The sequence below is a fragment of the Rhea americana genome, unplaced genomic scaffold (genome assembly GCF_003343005.1).
Source record: "Rhea americana isolate MKP2758 unplaced genomic scaffold, rheAme1 scaffold_588, whole genome shotgun sequence".
NCBI lineage: Eukaryota > Metazoa > Chordata > Aves > Rheiformes > Rheidae > Rhea > Rhea americana.
Window position 1 is genome coordinate 72,065 of NW_028186743.1, and position 19,304 is coordinate 91,368.

Genomic DNA, 19,304 nt, shown 5'->3' on the forward strand with positions numbered 1-19,304 from the left:
AAGCCTGGCCCTGGCGTGGCCTTGGGTCACTGCCACCCTGAGCCCACCAGGCAGGCAAGCGGGGGAGGACTTGGCAGGGAATCTGGAAGGAAGCAGTTCTGTAGAAGTGTATTTGTTTGTGGTGTACTTGAACCTGAGGTTACACGTTGCACCCTTTCGTGAGATGCSTCTGAAGGTGCCAGCACTGGTTTCTGATAAGTTGCTTGCAGAGAAAAGCAATTTCTTTCCTTCCTCTCTGATATTGGGCTGTACGTGACTTCTCACAATTACTGGCAAAGACGAGGGCGCGGACTCCTCCCCGCAGCCCTGGGAAGGAGTACGCTGTGCGTCCTTGAAGCCTGGCCAGCAGGGATTCCTGCCCTCCTTAGAAATCTCAGTTTTGAGGATGTGCTTTTGACACGAGGACTAGCAACCCTGACAACAATCTGTGGCYGGGCATTGTGTCCCAGGAGCTGTTCTTTAAAGAAACTTATCTTGAGCTATTTTTAATTCCTCCTTCTAAGAACTAATCGTAACTGTTGCATTTCTCTGGTCAAAAACAAGCTTTCAGAGGGTTGCTGCGTGGATGTGTGAGCCTGGCGKGGCTCAGTCATGACTCTCTCTGGAGTGAGTGGAAGGAGCATCTCGCAAGCAGCCGTTTCCGAGAAAGGCCCGTTGCGCGGCGGAGGGAACCTGCAGCCGCTGCTGTCCCTCCTCGCCGATAGCGGAGTCGTGGGGGCAGGATAAGGCGAATCTTCACTGCTCATACTGCCTGTCATGCTAAGAGTTAGCTCAGCGGTAACCTTAGCAGTACAGTAATAGCTAGCTAGGTCATACACAGAGWCGCGATCTCGGTCAGTTATCTGTGCAAAAGAGAGCTTGCACCTATCTCTGGTAATGGCAAGGGTGACCTTGCTCCAAATCCAGAATGCAATATGGATCGACAGCCCCGAAAAAAAYCCTTGAATTACAAGTAACCAGCCGTTCGCTAGTGGTTCGGTGAGAAGTGCAAAGCAGAGAGCATGCAACCTGGTGCAAACGCTCGTTGAGATGGGGAGCAAGAAGTAAATCCTTCCCAACAGCGCCTGCGAAGGGATCGCCCTCAAAGGGCAGCCGGGAGGGAGGGCTCGGGGTATTTTGGAGCCGGGCTGCCTGCGCAGAGCTGCCGGGCGCAATGCGGGCTGCAGTCACCGCGGAACTAGGCTGAGGCCCGCCAAACTCACATCTATTATTAGCGCTCTCCTTGGGGATCAGCTTTCGGGGCTGGGATCAGCCAGTCGCGAGAGGAAGCCATTGCTGGAGGCGGTGAGGTTTCTGCAGCGCTATTTTATTTGGTTCATTATCAAACATTTTTAAATATGTGAACAKTTTCAGCACCTGCTTTTTAATGTGGATTGCTTCGGCTGTGCTGACCGTGCATGTTGTGTGCGTGTGTGTGTCTGTGTGCGCGCACACTGTGCTGTGATAGCAAAGGATGTGCCCCACAGTGTTCTCGGTTTCCTGTTTCCCTTGCTCTTCGCTGTTGGTTTTCCTAACTCTTTCCTGTTTTTTGGTTCACTTCACAGTCCAAATAAAAGACTCTCAAGCAAGAAGGTAGCAAGGTAAGCTCATATTTGCGTTACTGTTTTGCTGAGAACTGTGCCCGTGCGGGCTGCCAGGCCTGCGGGAGGCTGTCGGAATAGCTTCGCAGCGTTGGTCTTCCGGACCTGTTGCATCTGCTGGGGAAAAGCGGGATTTAATTTGGATGTATTTCATAGTAGACTTCTTCTAAATGGAGATTTCTCATCTGTGCTTGATACTGGAGGCTGGCCTCAACCTGACTTCTTTTGGGACAGATTGAGGGGTGCTTCCCCCCCCCCCCCAGCCTGCACACGCCCTAATAGCAGGCATATGGGCYGGGAATGGGGACCCTTGGTGAGCGCGTCCCTCTTGGGTGCCCTTGCTGGGCTATCTTCACTCCRGCGCTGCGGTGGTGAAACCTTGGAGTCTCTAAAGGGCCAGGCTGGTCAGTGCTGTGGCTCGAAAGAATTTCTCTAGCACCCTAAAACCGCCAGCCCTCTGAGCCAACTGCCCGGGCTGTGGTTTGCTTTGCTACGCTCTGCATGGTGCTCCCCAGCACCTTGCAGTGTTTCGGCATCGGGCAGGGGCTTTTGAGCGTTCCTGGGGGGAACCTGGCCCTGAGCCTCTGGGGTAAAGGGTCCACCGTGTCTCGATGAAACCTGGTGTCCATCTTCCCTTTCCTGCCCTCGCAATCCTTCCTTGTTCTCTTGGCATCGTGCTTTAAGAATACGTTGAGGYTTATGGTAGCTGCCCAGCCGGCCTCTTCTGTCCTGCTCGCGATGGCTGTTGCTTTCTGAGTTCTCCAGCTTTCCCTCTGCTAGTTTCCAAGCTGGGGAGGAACGTTTCAGAGAAATAGGCAGCACTTTTGAATAGTGCTTGGTGTAGCCTTGCTCCCTCTGGAAGYGCATGTGCTCACTCATTTCAGCAGCTCCGTCAGTCTCTGGAGCAAGGTCTGTGAAAGCTTCGCTCACCAGCCCYGATGCCAGCGTTCGGTTTGGTCCCTGTAAGTCATGCACAAGGACAGCTGAGCTCTACCGAACTGAGCAGCTTCTTTAAACCTCTCCCCAGCTATTCTCTCACCTTTCCCTTTTTAATTTTTCCTGTGGTCAGCAAGTCTCCCTTGGCACGGTTTTCCCATCCTGGAAAGGAAGTGGGTCTTGTATTGGGTTCCTTACTCCAGTCCTCTCACTTTCAAGATCTTTGTTAAAAACACTAGCAGGAAAGAAGGTTGAATGAAGCAGCCTGTCTCCAGGTTTCCTGTGTTAGGACTAGCTTTTGTCCCTTGCCTTTAATTGCTTGAGCTTTATTGCCCCCTTGCTAAGGCACTTGGTGGCGCAAGAGGAGTCCACAGATGAAGGAAAACGAGGAGTTTTCACTTGGAATCAAGCTGGTGTCTTACTCTAGTTTCTCCTGTTTAAAAGTCCATTTCGTCTCTCCTATAAATGAAGGAACCAGGATGGTTGATACTTTAAAGCTCACAAGGAGCAAGTTGCTTCATGCAGGAGCTCCTGCAGTGCATAGCTCTGCCAAGGTCCATCTGCCCCTTCTGGGAGATGCTGCTGGCTTTTCCTTGTGTGCTCGGTGGGAAGCTTAGTGATGTCCAGGGACAGATGGCTCATTCCAACTGGATGYGGTCACTTCTCTGGCACAGCAGATTTGAAAAGGATTTAAGTTAAACTTCTGGGAATAAAGATGCCCTCTCCATGGAGATTGGACCTTCTTTCTCCTCTCTCTGTTTGCAGGCTGCTGCCTTGACAGCACTGCCTTTTCCRTGGCTGAGATGCCTCAAACTGCGTGCAGCAGCAGGGCGGGTGAATGAGGCAAGCCCTAAGAAGCTATGCCTTCTACTGTGTTCCTTGTAGCACTCGGGGTGCTTATGGGTCAGTTGTCCGTATTTAAGGATCGGATTAAGAATTAGGATATTACTTTTGTAGAGGAGATTGACTTCAGCGGTTCCGCTTGGCTTTGACTTTTTAATTCCCTGAACTGGAGTAGGCACAGAATTTACGTAGTTTCCCTTCTCATCTTCTGGCTTGGGAGCCACTGCCTTTAACGAATGCAAATTCGGGTGACCCAACACCACGCGAGAGCTTCGAGTAAATACTTCCACTATATAAGCCGCTTCTGTGCCGAGAAGTGTCCTGGCTAAAGCTTCATGGGCCAAGCTGCAGGAAAGGGGTTATGTATTTCATTTGCATTGGGTCCTGTAGGCATAGGCGAACACCGGCTAATTTGGGAGCAGTCAAGGCTGGTTTGTGATGGTGACAAAGATAACGAGGTTTTGCTACRGAGTAGAGCCAGATCTTTAAGATCAGACTGAAGACTGTGCTGTAGTTCTCTAGATCACCTCCTGCTCAAAGGAGTGCTAGCTTCAAAGGTGGATCAGGTTGCTCAAAGTTAAATCAGGCTGTTTGTTTTGTAGTGAAGGAACAGAATTTCCATGTGATAGGGTGTCAGAACAGGGCAGGATCTGTCCGGAATATATTCACTCCCTGTGCACCGAACTGGTGAACATAGTTGCCCTAGGACTGTTCCATCTTCACCAAACTTGAGTGTATTGAAGCAGTTGCTGGCAGTCCTCAAGTATGTGCTTCTCTTTGTAAGGAAAAAATGCCAGTGTCCCCCAGCAGGCTGCTCGTTCAGGTGCTCGGGAACACATACTGTGGTGTAAGCCACGTCACTGAAGTTACTGGCCAGCATTAGAAACTGGATTCTACTGGAAACACCTTTGGTTTTCTCCAGGCAGCATCTGTCTAAAGTTCACAGTGAAATGTAATGAGCCCTCACYGCCGTAGCAGAGGTTATTTCATTTGCCCTGAGAAGATGGGGCTTATCTTCGGTGACACTACGGCAATGAAGAGCTGATGAACCGCTCCACGGAGCAGTCTGAGCTGCGTCCTTTAGAGCAGAACAGAGCCGTGTGGATGGGGATGTTGCAAGCCCTCGCTAATGATTAGCTGGTTCTCAGCTTTTGCTGCTGCTGGTGGGAGCCGGGTTGGGGTGTTTCACAACAGCTCCAGGGTTTTTTCATTCCCCTTGTCCCCTTGCACCCCTGCCCCCGGCTCTTTTCTGGTGTTATCAGTGAGTAGAGCAGAGTACTCTGTCCTTCGCTGGGTAACACAGCCTTAGTAAGTTCATAAAGAAAGGAAGTGGAGAGAGTGAGCTCTTATCTTTTGTTATTCCAAAGAGCAAGAAAAGGTGATCAAGTCCCAACAGTATTCATCCACTTCCATGCTTTGCTTACTGGGCAAGTTCATTCAGCTAGTAAGCAGCCACCAGTGCAGTCCGGTAGCCCAGGAGCACTGAGGTGGTGGCCTTGTTTGCCTGTTGGAACCTGGCTTGGCAAAAAGGCCCGCTGCTTTGCGAGGGGCCTAACCCCTGGCTTCCTCTGCTTGTGAAGGAAGGAGCAGTGCTCTCAGATCTCGTTGGAAAGGGAGGCAGCAGCTGAGGAGGCGAGAGGGGATCACACTCTGCAATAGCAATTGTCACCTTAAATCTGTGTTCTGCAATGCTCTCCCTAATGTTTGTGTTGCTGTGGGTTGGGGTGGTTTGTGTCTGTTATAGACAGTTGCATCAGACAGGCACGCTGTCCGTGRGTGTGATGGAGGAGTCCTACCGGGATACTCTGGATTGTACAGAAGAGGACATCACGGACAAGGTAAGTGATGGTGTCCGTGCTCTTCTGGAGCGTGTTTGCAATGCTTTGCAGTTCCTTGAGATCCCTAGGCAAGAGCTGTATTAAAGCTCGTCCTACTGCACAGCTGCTGCAGGGTGGATAAGTGCTGGTGAGATGTGTGAAGCCCTCTGAGTTGAAGGATGGAAAATGAGAGCCTGCTGGGTTGAATTGTGGAGTTAGTGTTGGATTGGGGAGTCTAGTTGATGTCTTCTCACTGGGAGTGAAGGTTTGCTGTTCAGCTGGCAAACGATGCTGTGTTGTGGCTTGACATTATTCCCTCCCCACTTCGAAGTGGTGCCTGTGTCGAGCGGCCTCCCTGTTACGGCAGGGAGCGGAGAGGGAAGAGTCCGAATCACTGCGAAAGCCTCCGAGGTGCCACCRGCACGTGCCTGCTCTGGAGGAAGCTGTTGCTGTTTCCAGAGCAATGCTAACAGAATAGTATTTTCACTTCTGTTTCACATCTCACAATAAATTGTCCGGTTCTGCTTTTCTGAGGTGAACAGTCATGTGATTTGAAACAAGATCTTCCGTTCCTTCGTCTCTTGCTGCCGCTCGTCCTGCCGAGAGGATCTAAAGCCGGCTCTGTGCTGTTCCTGTTCGGTTTTACTGGCGAGTTATGAGCRAAGGGTTATAGAGCAAGATGGGAGCTGGGCAGGAGGACAAGAAAGCTTTTGTTCAATCACCACCAGCTAAAAATAGTTAAGGGAAAGTTAAAGATGAGGCGAATCATGACTTGTGTAAATGTTTGCTGCAGTCATGAATCTTTTTCAAAATGGCTTTTTAATTCTAGAATCATGAATAGAGAACTGTTGGAGCTGTGGAGCCAAAGAGAATATACAYGCATTTGACTGCTCACTGGTACAGTTACAATGCATGGAAAACCTTAAAAAAAATCCAGGTCTAAATATTGGATAGAGCACTCCGAACCCAACGTCCCTGAGCACCTCCAGGCATCTGTCTCTGGGATCCGCACAGGCAGTCRTTCTAGTAAAGGCCTTACATCTTTGGATATTTTATTTGTTGGATTTGTTGGTTTAGGTGGGGTTTTTTTGTTGTCTGCTGCGCTTTTTTTTTTTTGATACGCTCGAATGTAATTTACCCTTCCCACCAAGGTGATGGGAATCCTGTGTTTTGGGTTTAGCAGATGTGCTTCTGGTTATCTGCTTCTTGCAGTTGTTTCTGTCTCAGTACAAATTGGATTTTGGGACTAYATACTCTTTTCCTCCAGCGTTTCCCCCTCAACACACACGCACTTCATGCTTGAATGTGAAATACAGTGGCACTCCTGGCCCCTTTTGCTCTTCCTCAGTGTGCAATATTGAGGTAAAGCAACCCAAAATACAAATACAAATGAAATAAAACATATATAGGTACAGGTGGAAAATACTCATCTCTGACCCTTTCCCGCAAACTAGCATCTTTTCCTAGTATGTGATTTTTATTTACATATGGTTTTGGATCTAGGATCTTTGTGTTACATCCTTTCTAAAGTTCTGGGATAGTTATTCCCAGCTCAGGGAAACCCTCATGGTTGCACTTGAACACAGCGAAGCTCTGATCTAGCTGGGATTTTTCTATCCAGACTTCCCTGCAGTACCTTGCCGTGAAGTTTCTGAACAGAGTGAAGCATTTGGCTCTTTACTGGCACTTGAGAGGCACCAAAAATTCAAGAACTAGAGTGTAAAGGGATTTTCCTTAACTCAAGGAGAGGCTAACCGATTCCAGTGGCAGTTGCCCATTTTTAAGCAGCTTGCCCGGGAATGAGATCGGCTCCAGCAGTCGTCCCTGTGGCAGGGGATGGCTTGCRTGCCGCGGAGCGGGACGTGGGTAATGCTGTGATTTGCGTGGGATTGGCAAGATCGGAGGTAGCCGGTCGTGAAGGAACRGCAAAGCAAGCGGGACGTACGCGCGTGGGGCGCCGGAGGCGGGCGGAGTGCTCTAGCTCTTGGTCCGGCTTTGCCGGCTGATTTAAGCCCCTGAGCCTTCCCTCTGCTGTCGCACAGGTTGTCTTCTTGGAGAAGAGGGTGACTGAGCTGGAGAAGGACACGGCTGCCAACGGCGAACAGCACAGCCGCCTGAAGCAGGAAAACCTGCAGCTCGTGCACAGGTACGAGAGCCTGGCCCGTGCCRCGCGGGCGGATCGGATCGGATCATCGCTGCCCCGTTCAAAATGCAGCTTAGCGCCGCCTGCGATATGCCGTCTCCTCCCGCACCCGTGTGCCGCGGCACCCGCGCCTTCCCCGCGCTGCCCGTGCGTGCCCGCGGCGGGATTCTGATCTCGGAAGCCGCCCAAGTGTGTGGGGAAAGGAGGCAGCAGGAAAGGAGAGAGTCAGGCAGAAAACAGCACTAGAGCTTCGCAGACCTGCCCGCGCTGCCCCCGTCGCTCCCCGGCAGAGGCTGGCTGTGGCGAAGTCCAGCAGGCGTGCGGGCTGCCTCCTCTGCGGGAGGGCCTCCCCTGTGGCATCGCGGCATCCTGCACGTGGCTTTCTGGGTCACTGGCGAGTTCCCAGGAGCTCAGGAAATTGCCTGCAGCTCTGCAGGTACAAATCCCCCGCCTCCTGGTTAAAATGCCAGCTTGCACGCCACCACTCTGAAATCTTCTGTTCAGTTGCATGCAACTGCAACGATTGTAGTGCTTTTTCATGCTTTTTAACTCCCCCTCCCTTTTTTTAAATAGCTTTTTAATATATGCCCCCAAATCCTTCCCCTCTGCAAGCTCACTGGCACTCTCAGAGTTGGTTCAGGGGAGTGCAGAGGATTTCATGAATCTTGGGAAGCCAAGGATCCCTGTTTGGGAAGGGAAACACACTCTTCTTCTGGCCCTCGTTTTATTCAACAGATCTGGACGGGAGATGCAGCAGGCTCTGTATTGTGCATCTCTGCTCTGCCTCCCCCACAGCCAGTCTTGATCCTCTTGTTTTCAGAACCCGGCTGGGGTGTAGCCCTTCGGATCCCATTTTAAGATCACTGTCCTTATTAATCTGACAGGCTTCTCTTTCCCAGCCGTGTATTTACACTTGGCAGATAAAGCCGGCAGGAGTTTATCTATAGAGCTGTAAGACTGTTAAGTAATAATTGTGCCTTGGAACTGTGTGATTCAGACAAAGGTTTCTCTAAGCCCTGATAAACTTTGCAGCGAGGAGAATGTTTTCACTTTACTAGCTTGGCCCAGAAGTGTCAGCTGGCTTTTAATCAAATAAAGCCCTTAGTTTACTTGTTGCTGGTTGAAGAATGAGTCCATCTGGCAGAAGGCTTCCCTGCCTGCCTGCACAGAGTGACTGCACAGGTTACGGCACATCGGTCTCCTAGCAGGCTTCAGCTCCCTGGCTGCTGCTGAGCCTCCCTTGCTGGGTAGACGGGCGCTTTTACAGCCAACAGGCGTAGACAGGGCAGCCGGCCTGGGCTGCCCCTGCCTCTTCGGAGGGCTGGTAGACGTACTGCCAAATGCAGCCGCCCTGCCGGAGCACTCAGGGCCGCTGCCTGAATTGAGTGGCAGAGTCTCAGCACTGCACTGAGGTTGCAGTTGATGCTGGCACACAGAGAAGTTGGACTTTCAGATCCCATATTTTRGATTAGGGACATTAAAGTGTGAAAGCCAGGAGGATTAAAGGGCCAGAATCAGGTTAAGTAGCTCATTCTGGATGGTGCCGTGACTGCAACCCACTGGGGTGTGTGCTACGAGATGGTTGCTGTGCTACTCCTCATCCTTGTTGGCCTACCCTTTAAAATTGATTTTGATTTAGTTGGGAGACAGCACCAGCATCTCCCAGCTAGCTTATTTTATTTAAATGTCATGTTGGTCAGCAGTAGTGTCCCTGGGGACTGCACAGTCCACGTTGCTTTCCCACTGCCTCTACTGGAGTAAAGTGAAGASCTGGTACACCTGCTGCTTGAAACTTTCAGATTTACTTCCCTCTGAAAACTCGCTCTTTGTATTTTGCAGTCTCCTTCTCCTAGTGCTGTTGTGGGRTGGGAGAAAGGCTGAGAGTCTGATTCCTCCTTGGAATGGCACCGTGCCATGGGGGTAGCTGTTAGGGATGGTGAATCCTTTCTCTTCTCTGCAGAGCAAATGCTCTTGAGGAGCAGCTGAAGGAGCAGGAGCTACGAGCTGACCAAACACTCCTGGAAGAGATCAAGAAGCAGAGGGAGCTACTGAGCAAAATGGAGAGAGAGAAGAGCATTGAGATTGAGAACCTGCAGGCCAGGTAGGATTGGGGCAGGGCTGGGTGGTGGCAGGTTTCCTGGGCTGTATAGGCCTGCTGATACTTTGCAGTTGTGGCCTCTGGGGAGACAAAAYGCAATAGAAAGTGAATTTAACTTGGTTAAAAATGGTAGTTAATGTCATGGAGAACACTGAGTTTTGGATACTCTTTTTCCTTACCTTTGTACCAAAATAGGAAATCTGGCCCCTCCATGAACCTAGTCTTGAGCTCTTTATTTGAATTTCAGTGACTTAATTTAAAKATAGCTCATTTCTCCATATGTGGGCCTCCCTTTGATGTATGCATGAAGAAGGTGTTTGTTTGAGTCCTCGTTCACATGAATGACCCACGGAAGTCTGTTTGATGTACGGATGTGAGTCACCTTCATGTATATAGGCAAATGTCTCACCCTGCTCCCAGAGCCGCAATGGGAATTGACCTGAGCTGAGCAGAAGCAGGTCTGGAGGTAATGAATTTCCCCCCTTTGGATGAGGGAAGCATCACTGTAGGAACATAGTGTGGCTGAACTTTGGGGGTTTTGGAGGAGCAGAATGGCGTCTAGTTCTGCTTCAGTACCCCAGCTCCTGCTGACACCCCAGGAAGGCAGAGCTGTCACACAGGCAGGGTCCTAGCCAGGATGTTTGGTGCAGCCTGTTGGCCTCCTAAGAAGAGGGTGGCATGGGAGGTGTTAAATTTRTTTGAGAGGTTTTTTAATCTTTTCTTCTTGCTGCTTTCCCATAATCTTTTCTGCTATTGCTCAGCCCCTGTTGTAAATGAAAGACGAAGGCAGCATTTTTACCAGGCTTTTGTAACAGAGCAATTGCCACCTCAGATGGATGCTGCTTTACCTAGAGAATGCAAAGCTGAAGCCTTCTCTGAACACTGGCTGCTCTGACTCTGCCTGAGTGATGTGTTTGCTCTTTGGTGCCTAGTGCTGAGGTTTGAGGGAGCTGATGAAGCTTTTGTTTTTTTTTTTTTTTTTTTTTTTTCCACGTGTGTCTGTATTGCTGTATTGTCGCAGGCTGCAGCAGCTGGATGACGAGAACAGCGAGCTGAGATCCTGTGTCCCATGTTTAAAAGCCAGCATTGAGAGACTTGAGGAGGTGAGGACAGTGTGYGTGCGTGTGTGTGTAAGGGGGCTCTGTCCGTCTCAGCCCCCAGAGGTGCCCCAGAGGGTGCCACRGCCACGTTCTGCAGTGTCCGTTTTGCGGCCGGGACCCACCAGGTTCTCCGGATGCTGCTCTCCTGGCAGGTCCTGCTTTGCCCGCCTGCAGCACTCCATTAATGTGCTCAGTGCAGACCCTCTTGCTCAGGTTGCAGAGTGTGYGCGTGCTTTGGCCGATCTGTGTTTTAGGAGACTTGTGTTAGAGCTGTATTTTGGGGTTTGCACCTGCCGCCTCGCGTGGCTCAAGCTGAATTTCTCAGGTGCACGAAGGGCCTATGCAAAATCTGATTTATATAACAAGTAAATCCTTTGAGAACCTCTTCTATCTCCCAGTCCCTGTAAACAGAACTTCAGAGCAATCCCTTAATACTGTAAATGCAGGTTCATAGTGTTTAGCCTGGAGGCAGATTGACACTCCCTGYCCCAAAATCTCTTGGTGACGGTGCAGCCTGTGTAGAACAGAGCCCCAGTTTCCTTCGCTTGAGCAACCAGCAGCTTCCAGTGGGGCTGGGTAGCRCTTTCTGGGCTGGTTACGAAGGTGCTCGTGCCCTCTTGTGGAGGCTTGTCCCCATTCCCATCCAACAGCCTCCCGGAGCGGGACGCGGGGATGTTGGCCACACGAGGCTGCCTTTCCAGAGGGAGAAAAGGGAGCAGGAATGTCCATCTCCCTTTCCTACCTGTGCAAGTCTGCTGTCGCTGGGACTTGTGTGCTGAGTCTGCAGAGGTCTGTTGGATCTCTGAGATCCTCTCCCTTCTCCCTGCACCGGGGATTCAGGACTAGGCGTCTGTTAACAGGGCCAGGGTGGGAGGCTCGCCGGGATACCGCCGTCCCTATAGAGCTGAACAGGATCGTTGTTTTTGGAGAGCGCGGGGGGTGCAGATACAACTTTTGGTGCGCGTTACTGTTCAGTCTACTGGCAAAATTAAGATTAAAATTTAAGTAAAATCAAATCTCCATCCTGCCCAGCTTAAGGTCCTCAAGTATTTCCTCTGTTCATAGCCTCCGAGCCTGCAGGAGACCACTGTCAGCCTAACCTCCCTCCTGACACAGCCATACCACCTCATCTGTCAGGACCTTGTAAGCAAAGGTGTGGGTATAAAAAGCACTATAAAAAGTAAATGGAAACCCCCAGGTTCCAGCAGCAGGCTTGAGAGGCAGCGTGGGGTCTGAGAACGTGTTTCTCGCCTGGGTTTGTTCAGTCGTGGGACGTTTGTTCTGGTCCCTCATCTCTCTGCAGAGCGGTGCTGCCTTTCTGCACAGTTCATGTGGTTAATGAGCGATGAGAGGTGCAATTACTGCTCCTCCCTGCTGAGAAGGGAACCCCCTGCTGATAAACTGGTATCTTGCCTGTTGTCTGAAATGGGGATTTTGTTGTTAGCATGGCATTTTGTGCTTGTGCAGTGCTGTTGGCACTGCACTCCGGGGACCAGAGCACCCTAAGCACCTAGCTGAGTTGGAGCTCTCCTTCAGAGCTGTTCCTGGCCTATTCATGGCATGAGCCACGGGGCACTAGCATTGCCTGGTGTCTTTTTGGTGTTTTTGGCTTTTAGAAAGGTTTGTGTTTGAGGAGRGTAGCCCCCACATTGGCCCTTGGCCCCTTCCTGCCCGAGCAATATCCTACACCAGCATCAAACTGCCCAGAAGGCTGCACAAGTGCAGGTATTTGCCTGTGTGGGGATTGCTGCTGGATTTCTTCTTGATCATCTCTTACTGTCTAATGGTGTTATTTTGGCATGTGGCTCTTCTTACTGCTGCCAAAGCACTCGGGCTCTGAAGTCCTCAGACAGCAAATGAAATCACARCAGGCAAAGCATCCAAATACGTCAGCGAGAAGAGCGTTCCCGCGGTGCTCGGCATGTGCAGGGCCCTTGAGCAAATAGGAAGAGTCCTGGCAGTGCTGAAGACAGGCCTTGTGACTGTTGTGCTTTATGTCATTACAGGAGAAGCAGAAGTTACTGGATGAGATCGAAGATCTCACTGTCCAGCTCACAGAGGAGCAGGAGAACAAGAGGAAGATGGGGGACAAGCTGAATCAGGAGAGACATCAGTTTCAGAAGGAGAAGGAGTCTACGCAGGAGGTGAGTAGCGTGCAGATGCTCCTTCTGCCTGTCACAAGCTGCCCAGCTGGTCCACCCAAACAGGGGTGCCACGCACCCAGCCTGGGAGGAGCCCCCCGGAGATAGGTACAGCTTGAGCATTTGGTCCTGCCAGGGCAGAGAGAGAGGACAGCACCTTCACTGTGTAACATCTGTCACTTCTCATTCTTGCCTGCGTTAAGATTCAACTGAGTGGGTCTGTCTGCATCTGCGCTCCCAGGGAGGCTGTGGCTTCCTGGTCTGTTCCCCACAGGGCCCGTTTCTCTCCTGCTTCAAAGAACTGAGGCAGAAGCACAGGGATGATGGTGTGCGGCACTGGCAAGCATTAGCAGATGGGGGTAGGGATGCGAGGCTGCTTGGGTGAGAGTATGCCATGCTGAACGGCAGCAGGAGTCTGTATGCTGGCAGAGCTCCCAGCTCCTGTGTGCTGGGGCGGGGGGGGCACAGATACCCCTTCCAGGGGCCTGTGTGGTTGCTAATTCCAGCTGGAAGCTCAGACAGTGCTTGCCGTTGCGGTGGGAAAGGAAGTTTAGGCCTCAAAAGGGAAATCAGAGTCATTTTTGAGGCTGAGAGCACTCAGTTGTGACGAGCATTCATGGTACTTCTCTGGCCAAGGCTTCCCGTCGCGGCAGGAGAGAGATCAGAGCCGTGGGAGCTGCCAGAGCGAATGCCCACGTTGCTAGGAGGGCCTCTGCCTCCTGCTGCTGACTCGGAGCCAGCGTCTTTGGTGCTCCGACAGTCCTTCCAGGGGCTAGGGCTGCTTTCACGTTTTTAAGTGGCTCCCCCTCTCCTGTTTGCTGGGGAAGAGGGGAAGCCATGTGCCTTCCAGAACAGGTCTGTTGATCCTGCCGCAGCAATCAGACAGCAATTTGTTGCACCAGCAGTGGTCAGTGCGAGCCGTCAGACTTGCAGGGGATGYGGTGCTCAGACAGTTGTCCTCTTCCTTTGTGCTTCAGCTCATCGAGGACCTCAGAAAGCAGCTCGAACACTTGCAGCTCTTCAAACTGGAAGCTGAGCAGCGAAGAGGCAGGAGCAGCAGCATGGGGCTCCAGGAGTACAACAGCAGGACGCGGGAGACTGAGCTGGAGCAAGAGATTAAGCAGCTCAAGCAGGTATCTGGGGCTGGGCAGGGAGGGAAACGTATCAGCCGCTTGTCKTGCAAAATGGGATGCAGATTCTCTGACAGACGTAGGACTGCTGCCTCGTGCCTTGTTCAGCCTCCCCAAGCGCTGGCACTGGATTTGACAGCCCAGTGCCTGCCCCGGCAGTATTGCAGCAAATGCTGGAGGTATGAGCAGCAGGTCAAACGCTCGTGTTCACTTTGGTCTTCCCAACTGGTGGCATGCGAAGGGGGTGGCTCTTACTGGTGAGGCTTTGCACTWGGGAGGATGAATGGAGCAGGAGAGTACCTGGCACAAGTTCTGCACTAGTCMTGGCTACTAAGGGCTTCTGTCCTGGAAGCTGCACATGGGTTGGCCATGCCTTCTGCAGCCTTCACAATCAGACCAGACCATATAAGGCTCCCATGCAGGAGTCTTGTTTTTRTAGCTGGCCGTGCAGGCCCTTGGGCCTCTGTCCTGGGGCAGGAGAGGTCACTTTCTTCCTCTAAAGAATGTCATGTTTCTATAGCCCCTCGAGATCTGTGTCCTCTGGATCTCTCCAGGACATGCCATGTCTCTAGAGGTTCTCAAGGCTCTGCCAAGCTGGACTCTATTCCAGCTATTCCTACTGCTCTGTTAGCTGCTTACATGGAACAAGAGCCTCTGTCTTCCCCACCCGTGCAGTCAAGGTTGAGTGATCTGCTCCAGGGGCACCACATGCTTTGGCAGCATCTGACAAATGTCTGTTGTGAACAGGATAACAGAAACCTGAAGGAGCAGAACGATGAACTGAATGGACAGATCATTAACTTGAGCATCCAGGGAGCCAAGAACCTCTTCTCAGCCTCCTTCTCGGAGTCCTTGGCTGCAGAGATCAGCTCTGTCTCCAGAGACGAGGTACTTGCTGCAAGGGAATTGCTTACTTCAAACTGTGTTTTCTCTGGGGTGCCTGTTGYGTTTAATCTCCCCTCGGTGTACAGGGGCCTGAGAGCAGTCCTCTGTAGTACAGCTCACTCCCCCAAAGTCACTTGAAGACTGTCATGAGCAAAGAAATATCCATGCAACTTCCTAAAAGTTTTCCGGACAGTCGCTGTCTTTGGGAGTGGAAGAAGCTGTGCCTTTCCCGTTTGCTGCTAGTGCTCTTRTTGGAGGGCCACTTGTCATTGCACTTTGCCACCCTGCGACAGTGTTTCTCTTCCTGGGATAGTTTGGAGAGCATGGTGTGGGGATGTGTGTAGTTGCAATGTATCCCAGGGATATTGGTTCCTACCTCCTCCTCTGGCATGTGCTCTCCCTGCTCCAGTAGCTGTACCCCTGATGTGGTATCCCAGGTGTGAGAGCATAAGTTATCAGGATTAAATCTTTAGGATCATGAGAAATGTGTTGGGAAAACGCAGGTGGATATTTGGGGAGCCAAAGGCAGATGTGATGTGCCCTGCTTTCTCTGCGGTCCCATCTKGCTGGGAACTTGAGGAAGGACAGAAGAGTGAAGGAGCTGGGCCGGTAGCTGAGGGCATCTCCTCATGCTGTTAGACCAGAGTCTCCTTGAGGGAATGGAAAGACTAGAGTGAGCTTCAGAGGTACCATAACATGCTSTTCTAACAGCAGAGGTCTGGGATCTGTGCTCAGGCTGCCATGCCTGTGCCTTCAGCCTGAGGCAGGCCTCTGGCTTTTATGTCTGAGCCCTTAAATGCATGGTGTGGCCCCTGGAGTGTTGGCTTTGGAAAGCTTGGGATATAGGAGCATGTGTTGTGGGAGACCAGCAGGAGCTGAGGGACTCCCGCAGAAGCAGGGAGTTAGTCTGGGAGTTAGCCTGCAAGACTCAGTGCCGTCCCGCCAGTCGCTCCCTGAAGCGCTGTTGTACCTGATGAGGAACAATCCGAGCTAACGTAACGAAGAGGAAAATCTCTTCAGTCCAGCAGGTCTTTGTGTGCAGGTCRTGGCCCCCGCCACCACGGCTGCAGTTCGCTGCACTGAGCAGCAAGAAAAATGTTGCAGTCCCTGGGCAGTGGCAGTCAGTGACCACTTACTGCCTTTCTCTCCTACTTGCAGCTCATGGAAGCAATTCAAAAGCAAGAGGAGATCAACTTCCGCCTGCAGGATTACATCGACAGGATCATCGTGGCTATCATGGAGACAAACCCCTCCATCCTGGAAGTGAAGTAAGGGCAGCCAGAAGTCACGGGTTGCGCGCTCTTCGTTGGGTTTGGATTTGGTGCTCTGAGAGGAAAAAGAGGACTCGAAACGTCTTTGCTCTTGATGAAGGCACATGGAAGCATCACGTCAGATTGGATCAATTATCCAGTGGACCAGGGAAAAAGAAAAACAGCAGCAACGCTTTGTTGTCTGACTCCGTTATTTTGAAACCCTTCTGCCTTTGGAGGGTGAAAGGGACCTGGAGAAGAAACACAAGCAACGGACAGCGGAGGAAGGACCTGTATTGTCCCTGCCACCAGTAAAGCTGGCAAGTGGCTGCGCCCGGGAACTGTCCCTACTGCGAGCGTCAGGGCCTCTGGCGCGCGGGGTGCGAACAGGAGCTTGCCAGCGCCGGGGCTGTAAGCAGAGGGTTTCTCTGAACCGTAGGATAAAGGGATGGAGAAGGAAGCGGTGGAGCTGACGTTTTCCCTTGCTGCCCTGTCCAGCCCAAGTATCTGCTTTGCCAAAGTGTCCGTGACACACTCACTCACTGGGGCAGACCTGGGAAAGAGGGAAACATGTCCAGGACTTGTAGAATTTTTTTTTTTTGTTAACTTTAATGCGAGTTTGTTCATCCAGCTGGCAGTTAGTGCTTGCCCTGCTGCTTTTGCTTGGGAAGGGGGTTGCGTGCAGAGAGCTAGCTGGCTTCTCCCTCGCTCGCTGTGGAAGGAAGGGGCAGGGGAGCAGCCTTCTCTGGGACAGGGCGTCAGTGCAGTTTGTCACCTGCCTCCTTATTTATTTTCGCTGTCTGTGGCTCACCACCCTCGGCGCACCTGTGCATTCTCAGCTCCGCTGCGTGGCTCAGCAGAGCGGCAGGCGGCCCTCCTGCCCGCTCCCTGCTCCCCTGCTGCCTGTCCTGAGCTCCCGAGAGGTCCGGGCGTTCTCCGTCGAGCCGGGAGACATGGCTTGAGCTTGCAGGGCAGTAGCTTTAGGGGGCAGACGTGCCCCTCTGCCCCCGCCGTAGATACACCGGTGCTGCCTTCCCAGCCTGCAGGGACTGGAGGAAAGGCTGTGACTTTTCAACTTGCACTGGAGGCTGGTCCTGGCCAGCTCTCCCCACCCCACCTTGGCTGGTCCGGCCTGGCGGTACCCAGCGCGTGGGCGCGCGGCGTCCGAGGGCAGCCGGGGCCAAGCCTGGCCGCCCGCGAGCTGGGGCGGAGAGCGCTGCCGCTCTCTCCGCGTTGCCTCCTGGGGCCACCCCGCAGCCTGGGGACGGTGCCACGTGGCGGGCAGGRCGCCCGCTCGGAGCAGGGCTCTGCTGGTGATAGCCGTAGTCCTGGAGGGAGAGCCCGCTCCAGCCCCCTTGCCTTGCTGGGGCCTCCGCTCAGGAAGGCGAGGGGAGCAGCTGCTCTGATGTCTCGGCCCCCAGAGCCTGCCTGAGCCGAAATCTCTATGCCAGTGGGGAGAGGAGGCTGCTGACCAGAGAATAAAWTCACGGCTCCCTGGGAAACAAAAGCCATGTTTACATCGGACAGCTTTCGGCTTGCTGGCACGAGCAGACCTCGCGCAGCGAGCCCCGCGGCGAGCGAGGGAGCAGCTAGCGCAACAACCTGCTGCTCTCTGCCTTCCAAGAGAAGACAGAGGCCAGGAAGCTCCCGAGGGTCTAGCTTCATTTAGTACATTCGGCTCAAAAAAAGGGGTTGGTTTTCCTGCTTGTCACATTTTGGAAATGCCAGAATGGCCTGAAAATAGAGGCACAAGGAGCTGGCTCTTGGCTGCTGGCCGAGGTGCGCGGGGGGTATTTTCCTCTCCCCCAAATGCTTCCAAGCATGGCTGCACTGAGCACGCAACACGTTCCTCTCCAAGCCGGCGCACTGTTAAATCGGCCAGCTTGCTTTCTGCCTGAAGGGTGCCGCTAGCCAGGAGAGATGGCAGATGCCGCGGTCTGTGCTGCGTGCCCGGCGGCCTGCCGCTCTGCGCCGGGGCCCCGGGGGAATCGGAGTCCGCGAGCGACTGTCGCGATGACCCCCTCTGACGCTCCTCTTCGCGCGGCCTCCTGCGAGGCACGGCCTCGTGCGAGGCACGGCCGCGCGGTGCTGCTCGGCCTCTCTCCGAGGCTCGACGCCGAGCTCCCCGAGGCTGCCGGTGAAAAAMCGGGCCGAGGGAGCGCCCCGCCGGACGGAGCCCGGAGGAGCGAGGCCGAGGGCTCGCGCGGAAGGGCAGGTCGGTCGCGCTCGGTCGGAGCGATGCGCTGCTATCGCCTTCCTCCGCCCTGCTGTAGCGCGGCCCCGAAAAGCCTTCGGAGGAGCCCGAGCTGCCCCGGCACCCGCTGCCCTCCCTCGCCGAGCCTGCGGGAAGAAGCCACGTAATGTACATTTCCAGAGAAGCTTTGGGTGTAAATCAGTGTATACTTGGAGAGGGAAATTTTTCTATCTTGTAGAGTAGGTATTTTTATAGAATGAAGGTTGATCATTTTTTTAATACTTTAAAGAAGAGAGAAATGTATCTGTGTATACACAAAAGCATATATATATATATATATATATATATGTATAAATATATAAATATTGGAGATTTGCCTTTCTCAACTCGGGATCGTGGATCCCCAGTTAAAACAATCGTCTTTTTTCCTGTCGCTCACAAAGAGGTACTGTAACTGTAAATAAGCACCGGGAAAAAGTTTTAAGCAAACAAAGCACTGACTTGCACATTCACCATGCTTTAAAGTCCCCCTGGAAAAAACTGTACTTCCCGAAAATGTTCCTCTTTCCCTACTGGTATGTGAAGGAAGTCCCAACCAAGAGGCAAAAACAGTATTGTCTTAAATGATGTATCAATTCTTGTCCGATTAAAAGCTGTTACTATTCCTGCCCAGAGGCCTGTTTTCCTCCGGGAGGGCTCCGATCGCCGCGGAGGGCGGGTTGCGTCGCCCATGCCCCGCCGGGGAGCCAGGCGCGAAGGGGCTGCGGAGGGGAGGAGGGGGCCGGACCCGGCTGCGCCAAAGCTTCCCTTCGGCCTCCGCCGCRGCTCAGCGCGAACGGGGGACGATTTGCTCTTTGCTTTCCGGAGAGGGGCTCAAGGGGCGTGAGGGACCAGGGAGCGTCGGAGCGGGCAGCGTCCCCGACCAGCGACCGGCCGTTCGGGGGAGAGCGGAGGGGGCCTGATACCTGGACTGGGCTGTGGCTCGGCACCTCCTGGGACTCGTTTCAGTACCCTCCAGGTAAGGCTACGGAGGGCTTTCCCTCCTCTGTAACCTCTTTTTATACTGTTCTAAAACTGCTCTAAACACTAAGCTGCTCCAAACCACTCTAAAAATCCTCTGCAGCCCTCTGAGCTACTGCTGAAGTGCTCCAGAACGGTCTGAAACACTTCAACCTGAGCTGCTCAGC

At 52.8% G+C, this 19,304-nt stretch overlaps 1 protein-coding gene across 1 annotated transcript in view; it reads left to right on the top strand.

Moving 5' to 3' along the window:
- The window catches only part of RAB11FIP3 (RAB11 family interacting protein 3), a 63,617-nt gene extending 44,831 nt beyond the window's left edge, over positions 1-18,786 (top strand). Inside the window, exons 6-14 of the mRNA XM_085319409.1 lie at positions 1,545-1,580; positions 5,104-5,197; positions 7,219-7,322; positions 9,280-9,420; positions 10,439-10,520; positions 12,524-12,661; positions 13,636-13,791; positions 14,536-14,676; positions 15,832-18,786. Coding sequence (XP_085175535.1) covers positions 1,545-1,580; positions 5,104-5,197; positions 7,219-7,322; positions 9,280-9,420; positions 10,439-10,520; positions 12,524-12,661; positions 13,636-13,791; positions 14,536-14,676; positions 15,832-15,945 — 1,006 coding nt within the window. The 3' untranslated portion in view covers positions 15,946-18,786. The remainder of the gene's footprint in view (positions 1-1,544; positions 1,581-5,103; positions 5,198-7,218; positions 7,323-9,279; positions 9,421-10,438; positions 10,521-12,523; positions 12,662-13,635; positions 13,792-14,535; positions 14,677-15,831) is intronic.
- Positions 18,787-19,304: the final 518 nt, after the last annotated feature.